Source organism: Peromyscus californicus, unplaced genomic scaffold (genome assembly GCF_007827085.1).
Source record: "Peromyscus californicus insignis strain IS unplaced genomic scaffold, ASM782708v3 Scaffold_18__1_contigs__length_77618521, whole genome shotgun sequence".
Taxonomy (NCBI): domain Eukaryota; kingdom Metazoa; phylum Chordata; class Mammalia; order Rodentia; family Cricetidae; genus Peromyscus; species Peromyscus californicus.
Genome location: NW_026294480.1, coordinates 28853199 through 28865375, shown reverse-complemented (window position 1 = coordinate 28865375; position 12177 = coordinate 28853199). Strand labels below are relative to the sequence as shown.

Sequence of the window (12177 nt, the reverse complement as noted above, 5' to 3'; positions counted from 1 at the left end):
CAAAATACCTGCCACAGACTACTTGGGGGAAAAAATATTTATTATGTCTAATGGTTTCAGAGACTTTAGTATACCATTACTTGGTATTGATTGTTTTGGACCTGAAGTGAGACTATACATGGCAAGGAGAGTGTATTGGAGCAGAGCTATCCACCTTATGGTACCTTGGAAGCAAAGACAGACTAACAGAACCCCAAACATGGTATCTTTCCTTTCATAACACTGGGTGACCTGCTTCTTCTAGCTAGGCTCTACCTCCTAACTGTTACACCATCTCCTAAACCAGAGCTACCCAGTGAAGGTGAACCCTTCATCAAATGAACCTGTGACATTTGTTTCATATTTAAGCTATAGCATGAATTTTTGGAAAGTTACAGATACACTGTGTAACCTTGCTCTAGCTTTTCCTCATGGTGACGTCATCTGTAGTTGCTGTACAATACCAAACTAGGAAATTTACACTGTGTATTACTGTTAGCAGCACTGTAGACTTTAATTAGTTCTTACATTTCATCCTTCATTTGTGTGTAGATTTCTACAGCTGTCACCACCAACACAGAGCTTTCTCTCACTACAAAAGAACCCTTGTCAATATTACCTACTTATATTTAAACTTTTTCAGTTTTCCAGCCCACAGTTGTCCAACCATAGCAATGTAAGATACTCATTTTATAATTGATCTTAGTCAGAATGCTGAAAGCAGGCACCCTGAGGCTGCAGTTAAGTATATAGGCACTCATGTTCTTAAAGGAAATGTGATTAATAGGATTTTAGAATGTGTCCCCAGTAAGGGCAGTTCACATAGATAATTAAACTATATATAATATGCAAATAGATAAAAATTATAGCTACAATGATCTGAAATGTTTTTAATACATTTCACTATAATATAAAATATATTTCATTATATTTAAAATATATATGTTAGTGCTTTTAAATGTTTATTGTAGGTTATTTTGCCGTTTGACTCCCCCTTTATGTCTTAACTTCTTGGGATTGACCCATATGGATTCATCCATCTCTCACCAGAATACCCAGCCAACTGCATATACATCTGTAAGTATGGCTCTTTAGGTTCATTATCTATGTCAGGTGGTGTTATGAGTCATCTTCTATTGTCAGTAGACAAGCTCTGTAGCATTATTGAACTCCTTTTTTATCACTAAAACCTTTGCTTAAAGGTTATACATGTAATTACTAATGATGGGGTTAAACTGATATTATAAAAATTGTTTTTTCTTCATATTGTTTACTTAGATGTGCTGCATTAAAAACCTGCCTCATATTAGCATTAGCATTTATATGTATAATCTTAGTGCCTCTGGTTTTGTAGTAGTTATAAAATACTAGATTTCTTTAGAAGAAAGCCTTAACAGGAAGAAGTTTAAGAAATGTATACTAAGTACTTTGTTTCTAAATTTTGAAATGTGTAATTTGTTGATATAACTTCCTGTGGGTAAACTTTCTAATGATGGGAAGGAATGAAAATATGTAACTATGCTGATTTAACTCTTCTCTTGCTCTTCAGATCATGGGTTCCATGAAAGTTTTATCCTTTATTGCAGATGGATTCTATATATATTATCCTATGTTGGTGGTAATTCTCTGCATTGCTACGTACTTTAGGTAAGAAACTCTACTTTTTCTCATGCTCTTAGTTGGGTATAGATATTCTTTCCCCTTAAAACTCCATTGAGTATTTACTGGCTTGGTTTTAGTTTGTAATTTGGGAGGTTATGAGCACTTGGATAGTTTGAAAGGCCCTTTTTAGTGTTTGAGTCATTCTGTTACAGTTATGTAGGCTACAGAGTGATAAGATTAATTACAGGATGGTAACTCTAAAGTCCTGGGCTGTGACAATGACAACCAGCATGGTTTATAATACCCCTTTACATCTAGCTTCTTTACAGTAACACAACTTAGTCTCTTGGCTTTTCCCATAATTGTTGCTGGTTTTCTAAATCCTGCAGATGATAGCCAACACAAATGGTCAGGTGAGGAGCACTTATAATCAGGAAGTACGTATAAAGTCGTAAGAAAAATGCTTCTCTTTGCCTAGAAGGTGCACAGGCTACTCTTCTTGTGGGCTCAAAGAAGCTTATAGAATCTTGGCAAAGGTAAGATTCAAAAAGGTTAAAGCTATTACAGTAATGAACTCATACCAACCATAGTTACCCACATAAGACCTATACAAGATCAAGCCAGCAATAGTTCCTACAGAAATGGGGATTGATCTGCAGGCGCCACCCCTTCCTGAGGATCAATTGACAGTTGATAGGAGCTCTGGAAGGGAGATATTCTTCTTCAAGGCTGAGGTAGGTTTCCCATGTTCCAGTGGCTGGCCCTACATCTTGCATATATGGGAAGCACTCATTGAACTTAGTGGATTATTGTTTTAGAAAAAGATGTAAAGTTAGGTGGGGAGGTATTAGGAAGTATGGGGACAGTTGGAGGGAGAAAGTAGAGATTATATATAATCATATTCATTGCATATATAGATGAAAATCAATAAAAAAAATTTAATGGAAAGATATGCTTGCCTTAGCACCCTGTCTCTTTACTTTCTCATACACATTTCTCACCCTTGTACTCTTTCTGCCCCTTCTTACTGCTGCAGTGTCTCAAGATATGTCCAAATTTATAAAACATTTCATTAATATAAATTAATTTGCTTTTTTATTGAAAGTAGGTTTTATTAACTTTTATTTAAATGTTACATTTTTAGTGCATAAATATTTTAAATAACATATTAACATACTAATATTAGAATAATAAGCAATCATGTTGTTTAAATTCTCTACCAAGTTAAAAAATTTTGCTTTTTGATAAATAAAATAACTAAAAGATTATACCCTAAAACAAGACTTAGCTGAGCATCATGTGTAGTTGGAGTTTTCTCCAGCCCCGCTTGGGCTCACAGCCACTCAGACCCAAGTAAATACACAGAGACTTAATATTACTTATAAACTGTATGGCCATGGCTGGCTTCTTGCTATCTAGTTCTTATATCTTAAATTAACCCATTTCTATTGATCTATAAGTTGCCGTGTGGCTTGTACTTACCAGTACTTTACATCTTACTTCTCATGGCGGTGGCTGGCAGTGTCTCCTTACTCAGCCTTCCACTCCCAGCATTCTCCTCTCTGCTTGTCCACCTATACTATACTTCCTGCCTGGCTACTGGCCAATCAGCATTTTATTTATCAACCAAATCAGAGCAACATATTCACAGCATACAGAGCAATCGATGTCCACAGCAATCATGGCACATGTCTATAATCCCAGGGTTTTGTAGGCTAAAGCAGGAGTATCTCAAGTTCAGAATCAGCTTGGGCTATAGCAAGACTCTGTTTCAAGAGAGAAACATAAAGTAAAAGATAAAATATTAATACGATTAATATTAATAAAAATACTAATACAAGCTGACACTAAAACTATTGTTTTGAGTTTTGCCTTTAAGGTAGAAAAAAACAATAGCAGACTTTATATGTTTAATGCTGTTTTGATTCTATGTTTTCTCATTTAAAGGTTTTATAAGTGTTAATGGAACATCATGAACTTAAGTACGTCTTTTCCTGTTAGTTGTCATATTGAGAACATTATAGCATTTTGAGATTAAATGGCTCTATGGCTCAAAATAATATAAATTAGGATAATGCTTTGTCAAATATAAAATCCTAATATAAGAAATCAGAAAGAAGATTGTTGAAAAATAATCATTATTGGGCTGGATATGTAGCGCAATGACATTGCATAGAATGCCCAGCACCTTAGATTTGATTCCCAGCACACACACACACACACATACACACACACACACACACACACACACACACACACACACACACACACATCACAAAAGAAGAAAATGCATTAAAGGTTTCTTTCTAAGCTGGGAATGGTGGTGTGGTGTATGTTGTAAAGGAGCATCAGGAAGATCCTGCCTTTTGAGAGCAGCCTGAGCTACATAGTGATGTTAATGTGCTAATGTGAGTTTGTTTCAAGGAAAGGGGGAGCTTTCTCAAAGACATACATACATTCTTCTTACATAACATGTATTCTGAGCTAGCCAGATATTTATACATTTCTTAGTATGAATCAGAAATTTTCACTTTAACAGCTGTTTTCCTTTCTTCACGCACAAATCTTTCTCCAGCCCTTCAGATGTGTTTCTATACATATAAGGGATAAATATTTATTTCTTAGGGTTATGCAAGAGGTAAGAATTAAATATGAGTGAATTGTCTGGTCCACAGTAGGATCTTAGCAGTATGAATCCTGCCTAGCCATCTCTTGCTTCCTCCCTGTGTGCCATATTTTTAAATTACTCTTATCCTATATGACAATCAGATTAAAATGCCAACTAACATTTCAAGTAATTAGCCTACAGATAGGATATAATGGCCATTTACAGTATATAAGAGAAACTGTTTCATTCTTGAGGGAAAACAAAGCATAACATTCAAATTTGTATAATTGAGATTTTTCTAAGCCAAGCGGGGTGTCTCAGGCTTGTAATCATAGCACTTGAGAGACTGAGGGAGGAGGGTCACCATGAGTTTGAGGCCAGCCTAGTCCATATAATGAATTCTAGGACAGCCTGAACTTCAGAGTAGCGCCATGTCTCAGAAACCAAAAGCTTCTCTATACAAGAAATCTCTGTATGTGGAAATGCTGATTTTTATATGTACTTTTTGGTATTATAACTGCTCCTTGGATATTTTAAAAAGAACAAGTTGATTTTATTATAGCCATTGCTTAGCATTCTGGTATAATTTTCTAAAGATGTGCTGATAGTTTTTCCAGTTCACTTCTATACAAATATAAGTCTTACTCTATTGAGTGAAATATGCAACATAAAATTTGTTTTGTATTGTTTTGAGACAAAGTTTCACTGTAGCCTCAGCTGGCCTTAAACTCATAACAATCCTTCTGCCTCAGTCCACCAAATATTGCAATTATATGCATGAAACTTCATCCAAGGCTGGACATAAGCATTTTTAAAAGAAAGAGAAAGAAAGACCTTGTGAAGAATGACTAACTACATTACTGTGCAATTTGCCATGATAACTAATAATCATGGTTTCTGTGACAATGGTAAAGAACAATTTCTCAAAATAGTTACTAAGGAGCCGGGCGGTGGTGGCGCACGCCTTTAATCCCAGCACTCGGGAGGCAGAGCCAGGCGGATCTCTGTGCGTTCGAGGCCAGCCTGGTCTCCAAAGCGAGTTCCAGGAAAGGCGCAAAGCTACACAGAGAAACCCTGTCTCGAAAAACCAAAAAAAAAAAAATAGTTACTAAGGGAAATAATACTTACGTTTTGAAATCTGCTTTCATTAGTTTGGGAACCCGTTGTTTGAACCTGCTTGGTTTCCAGCAGTTCATGGGAGATAATGATATGACATCAGATCTAGTTGATGAAGGAAAAGAATTAATCAGACGAGGTAAGATTTGTCATTTTAAAATAAAAACGGGTTGATTTTAAGTGCTAAGACTCAAATACAAAATTAATGTTTACAAAATTTGCATGTAATTTTTATCCACTTTAAGAAACACAGCGGACCTTTTCCTTCCTACTGGGTTGCCTTGTCCAGCCTTAATATGAGGGGATGTGCCTAGTCTTGTTATTATAACGTAATATGCCATGTTTGGTTGATATCTCTTGGAGGCCTGCCCTTTTCTGAAGAGAAAGGAGAAATAGATCTGTGGGAGTCGGGAGATTCGAAAGGAGGGAGGGGAAACTGCAGTTAGGATGTAATATATGAGAGAATAATTAAAAAAATACATAATTTTGGTGATATTTTATTTGTGCTCAAACAAATAAAGCTTGCTTGGGGATCAAAGAACAAGCCAGCCACTATATTAAACATAGAGGTCAGGCAGTGGTAGCGCACGCCTTTAATCCCAGCACTAGTTAACCATAGAGGTCTGGAGGTCTGTATAGACAGACAGGAAGTGATAGAGCTGGGCGGAAAGAGGAAGTAAGATGGCAGGGCACAGAAAGGTATATACAGGAAGCAGCTCTCTCTTGGGCTGAGGATTTCCTAGCAGTAAGAACTTGTGGCTGGCTTGTTCTATTCCTCTGATCTCTCAGCTTTTACCCCAATATCTGGCTCCAGGTTTTTTATTAATAAGACCTTTTAAGATTTGTGTTATATCTCGAACAACACATAATAAACCATTTTTAATTAAAAAAAAGAAATACAGTGGTTTAACCTTAATATGTGTGTGTGTGTGTGCGCGCGCACGCGCGCAGTTTTCTTCACTAAAAAAAGTATTTGAAAATGTAATATAAGATTTATTGTGAAGAAATTCTGCAGCATAAATTACTAGTATATCTGCAACTAGGTAATAACCATTTATGATCTTGGAATTTGTGACAAAATCCCTGATATAGTTTGCAGGGAGGAAAGACAGCTTATTTTAATGCCCAGTTTTAGGGATTTCCATCTGTGGTCACTTGCCTTTCAACCAGTGTAATATATAAAGGAAGAGAGACAGCCAGTTTATCACATAGAAGCAATGAGAGACAGCCAGTTTATCACATAGAAGCAGAGAGACAGCCAGTTTATCACATAGAAGCAATGAGAGACACAGGGAAAGGCTGTGGTCTTAGTAATCTCTCCAGTCTCCCCCAGTGACTTAACTTCCTTCCACTAGGTCCTCCCTGTGAAGGCCCCACCACCCGCCAACAGAAGCACAGCCTGGAGATCAAGACGTTAGGGAATGTCCAAGATCCAAACCATAGTAGAGTTGTTTTGTCTTTGTCCTGGAACAGATTTGCCAAGTTCTAAACAACTATAAAGCTCATTAATTTAGAGTTATTAATTTGCTACTTTGAGGGAAATTATTCAATTTTTTTTTCCTTTTGGAATATAATGATCATTGGTATGAGAACGTGAGTACTATTAAAATACATAGGGCTTTCTGAAAACCCATTCACAAAGTAGAATGTATTATGCTTTCTTTTGTTTAAGCAATGGTAGGATGGGTGGAAAACCTTGATTTGGGGTCATTGCTTCATAGTCTCCAGAATCTAGCTTTCACATGCTCTCCTAAGAAAGTAGTGTCTATTGGATGTGATAATTCTACATTTGGCATTGCACCGCCTTCCTAATATTGGTAAGAATGGTAAGTTGGGAGATATTGAGAGAATGACTGATGAAATCACCACTCTGTAACTCTATCTTACGAGGATAGAGCCCCAATCCCTGCACATATAACATATAATGAAGAGCTTACACGAGAACAGAATTATATAGAAAGTATACGTTTAGCTTAGAAGAAAAGTCCAAACAAGAGTTGAAGCCACAGAAAAAGAAATTTCAGATCACTGTGAGGAAGGAGATCCTTTCACTAGAGGTAGACAGATTACAAAGCCACTCTAGCAAAACAGGAAACACTACCTATGTCATGAGGTGACCCGCAGGCCCTTTCTGACAGTAACCTATTGCTTCAATTTTGTAGTAAGCTGTAGATGTCATAGTCTGCTCTCCTTGCTTCAGTTACTCTATATCTAATTCAACCATATTATACTAAATTTGGGGCCATTTTTCTTGTCTTTAGAGAAAAGAAAAAGACAAAGGCAAGAGGAAGGTGAAAATCGAAGAAGAGTAAGTACAATATTTTATTAAATTGCTGTTAACTGAAATATCTAAGAAACACTATAAGAATCTTACTTGAAGTAAATGGTTGAAGATGAGAAGCAATAGGTGAATGGCAAAGGATGTTTTTTTCTCTTTAATGTGTATGTTTTGCCTGAGTGCATGTCCTTGTACCATGTGCATACCTGGTACCCAGAGTACACAAGAGGGCATTGGTCACCTAGAATTGGAATTACAGATGGTTAAGAATTGAACCCTGGTTACTTGGAAGAGCAACAAGTACTCTTAACTACTGAGCCATCTCTGCATCCCTGGATGTATTTTTTTTTTTTTTTCCTTTTTCGAGACAGGGTTTCTCTGTGTAGTGTCGTGCCTTTCCTGGAACTCACTCTGTAGTCCAGGCTGGCCTCGAACTCACAGAGATCCGCCTGCCTCTGCCTCCCGAGTGCTGGGATTAAAGGTGTGCGCCACCACCGCCCGGCCCCTGGATGTATTTTTAAAGAAGAGAAAATTTTAATCCTTTTACATATACACATTATCCTGTCAGATTTGTTCTTTTAAAAAGTCATTAATAACTTAATTTGAGTCCAACATTTGTCAGTTTGTTGACTGAATTATGTACACAATCACTGTTTATTCAATAAATGGATTCATGCAGGCTTGTTAATAAAGTAGTTTGGGTTGCTTTAAAATTAATATACTTTTTTAATATGGCATTTATATTTTCCTCTTTAATTTCTCTTGAGTCCTCCATTTTGTTGAGGCAAATCTTCTTTGAGAGGGTGAAAAAAAAAAAAGGAAAATCCATTACAATTTCTACAACATTTTAACATTGATGTATTTATCCTGGAAAGTAAGAGATGTCATAGTTGTCTTTATATGTTCTGGCATATGCTATGTAAAAGGAGATTTGTATATTAGACATGGTGGCGCATGCCTTTAATCCCAGCACAGAGGCAGAGACAGGCAGATCTCTGAGTGCTAGGTCAGCCTGGTCTACATAGCAAGTTCCAGACCCACTAGGGCATAGTGAGATAAGTAAGTAAATAAATAAATATTTTAAAAAGATAGATTTGTTCATTATTTCAGAAGATAGATTTGTTCTTTATTTCATAATTAGAACCAAACAGTAGACATTACTAGAAATAGCATTTACTTTGTATTAGGACAGTGGTTCTCAACCTGTGGGTCATGACCCCTGGGGGGGGTCAAATGGCCCTTTCATGGGTATTTCATATCAGATATTTACATTATAATTCATAACAGTAGCAAAATTTTAATTATGAAGTAACAATGAAAATAATTTTATGGTTGGGGGTCACTACAACATGAGGAATTTTTTTAAAGAGTCGCAGCATTAGGAAGGTTGAGAACCACTGTGTTAGGACTTCTAACTTCCACAGTTTACCAAAATTGTAATAGACTGACTACATAAACATAAAAAAATAATGTATTCAAAGTGCCAAAAGTTTCTGGCATGAATGTATCCCCGTTTGTACAAAACATTGGATAGGTATAATGCATAGAATCTCAGTTAATGAGATCATACTGTCTTTCTTGATAACTCCTAAGTCTATGTAAGTCAGGTTTATTGTACTTATATACAACCTTAATTTGTTATCAAAAATGTATTATCAGATCTCTAGTATTTGTAGCTTGCTCAAGTAAAAGTAAAGTTTTTTAACATAACTTTTACATAGTCAAAGTAAGCTTGCTATTCTAATATTTTTTGAAGTTTTAGATAGAATAATATGTTAATCTAATCATAACCAGCAAAATGTTTTTGTTAAAAATTAAAAGTTATAAAAATTGATTCTAAAGATGCTATTAAAATTCTACAGATTGCTAATGAATTTCTGATGAAAAATGGTTATAGTACCCTGCATATAGAACGTTGACAGTATAACTTTTAGTGACGTATTTGGTTGGGTTTCTGCTCTAGGAATGGAAAGAGCGTTATGGACACAACAGAGAGGACTCCACTAGGAACAGAAATGTTCATCCTGACCCCAAAGAGTCAAATTTCTCAGATACCACTACCAACTGGTGTAAGTAGCTTGTTTCCTAGTTTGCTTAGGAATTATTAGTGTTCGTGCTATATAGAAACCGAAACTATACCCATCTCTGGACTCGCAAATATGTCTACAGTGCCTTCCCTTTATCATAGTCCTTAGTGTGTACAAGGAAGGGGAAATGGGACATCAAATAAGTAGTTGTAAGTTATGAATCTAAATAACTAAATTATTTCCAAGGCATGTTCTAGGAAGGTACCTATTTCTCCTGTTTATCTTGATGTTTTTCTTTGCTTTTCTTCTTGTTGATGAAAGTTATTCATTTATTGTTATAAGTATTGGCTGACTCATATTCAAGTGCTTTCCCATGTATACAGTGAGAGAAAAGGAAATTTCTTGTTCCCAGGATGTTCCTAATTTAGAGAAGGACTGAAGTCAGGTATCAGTCCTCTACCAGTGGTGCAAGTGAGGATACCTCTGTGTGGTACTGACATGAACGAGGAAGAAACAAGCCCTTTGCCTTAGAAAGGTGCCAGGTGCCGGGCGGTGGTGGCGCACGCCTTTAATCCCAGCACTTGGGAGGCAGAGGCAGGTGGATCTTTGTGAGTTCGAGGCCAGCCTGGTCTACAGAGCGAGATCCAGGAAAGGCGCAAAGCTACACAGAGAAACTCTGTCTCGAAAAAAAAAAAAAAAAAAAAAAATTAAAAAAAAAAAAGAAAGGTGCCAGGAACCTGTTGTTGCACAGGACTTTACACTGTGTAGGAGGCAAGGTTTTGTCTTTGGAGAAGATGAGGTATTGCTGAAGGAGCTACACCGCTAAGGCTTCTGTGAATAGGTTTCTGTTTGAGATTCAGGCTGAAGCAGGAAATCTGAGCATTCTTTCTTAGTTAGCTGCTCAGTTACACAGCAGTAATGTGCTGTTAGAGGAGACCTAGAAGCCAGGTATCCTTCTGAAGTTCTGAGAGTGGAAAACAGGTACCAAGAATATCCATTTGTACTTGAGGACCATCTAAACTCAAAGAAAAATTGAAATGGATAGAGACTTAAGAGAACTAAGGCAGAGTCTAAATTCACAGTAAGTACTCATTAGATTAATTCAGTCCCTAAACATCGATGACCCAGTAAAAAGAGATGTGCCCCATTATGAACATAACTATAATTTAACTTCTGTATTCTTTTAAATGAAATGTGTGGTCTTTAACAAAGAGTTCTGAGGTATATAAGAAAGTAAAATATGAGTCATCTTCAAAATATGAAAAAGTAAACACACTAGGCCTAAAAGTGACTCAAGTATTAGAATTATCAGACAGTTCACTGATGGAAATAGCTAATTAGTACTTTAAAACATACAGTGGAGAGATTGGATGATGTGCATAAAGAGATGGTGGGACTCTCACCAGGAAGCTGGTAATCATATAAAGGAGCTGAATTCAAATGTTAGAAATATTTAAATGGCAGACTCCAATGATGTTGTAAACATCTCATAAGAGTTGTTACCAAAGAGTATACACCTGGTGCTGAAGGAAATACCTTGGGGAATAAAAAACGGGCTCTGTCTTAGGAGTGGATTTTTATACTAAATATTTATGTAATACAAATATTGAGCTGAGTATTTAGAAATGAATGATAGTTATCCAGATGAAGGGGGTTTTTAATTAGAAAAAGAGTAAGACACAGTGATGTAAGAGAATGTTTGGGAAGATGTGTTTTTCTCATGACTAGAGTTTAAGCATGAGGAGGTTCATAAGAGGGGCTTCAGACAGTTTAGAAACAGATGCTGTCCTGCTCAAAAGTGTGAATTTTATATGGTAGGTAAGATTTTTAACTTTTAGCATGATCTTTTTAAAATTTTTATTTATTATTTTAAATATTCATGCAATATATTTTGACCACATTCTTACCACTTTCCCATCTCCTCCAGATTATTCTCCTCTACCCACCTAACTTCATGTTTTTTTCCCCTTTCTCTTAAAACAAACAAAGAAGAAAATAAACACACTTAAAAAAGCATAAAACCAACCAAACAACCAAACTCTATAAAGTATGTTTTGTGCTGGCTAACTATTTCTGAGCTTGAGGCCTGCCCTGGAGTTTGGTAGATCGATCCATTGTCACTCCATTTGAGGAAAACTGAATTTTCTCTCTCCCAGCTGCTATCAATTACAAAGAGCATCTTGGTTAGGGATGGGACTTTGTGCCTGCCTTCCCTTCTCCATGCTAGGATTTTGTTCACTTTGAATATGTGTGCATTCTATTATGGCCTATGTGAGTTAATGTGTGAATCAGTCCTTGTTGTGTCTGGAAAACGTTGTTTCCTTGGAGACATTCAACAACTCTGGCTCTTTTACTCTTACTGTGCCCCTTCTGCATAGGCCCTTGAACTTTGAGGAGAGGGGAGTGATATAACAACATCCTATTTAGGGATGAGTATTTCAGAGTGTTTCACTCTCTGCACACCATCCAGTTGTGGCTGTCTATATTAATTTCTTCAAGAAGAAGCTCCTCTGCTGAGGGTTAAGCAATGCACTTATCTATGGGTATAGAAATATATCATTAGGAGT

At 36.5% G+C, this 12177-nt stretch overlaps 1 protein-coding gene across 1 annotated transcript in view; it reads left to right on the top strand.

The window, feature by feature from the left end:
* Positions 1-12177, top strand: part of Lmbrd2 (LMBR1 domain containing 2) — a 59523-nt gene that overhangs the window by 36588 nt on the left and 10758 nt on the right. Inside the window, exons 12-16 of the mRNA XM_052743153.1 lie at positions 951-1056; positions 1529-1626; positions 5341-5444; positions 7567-7613; positions 9547-9652. Coding sequence (XP_052599113.1) covers positions 951-1056; positions 1529-1626; positions 5341-5444; positions 7567-7613; positions 9547-9652 — 461 coding nt within the window. The remainder of the gene's footprint in view (positions 1-950; positions 1057-1528; positions 1627-5340; positions 5445-7566; positions 7614-9546; positions 9653-12177) is intronic.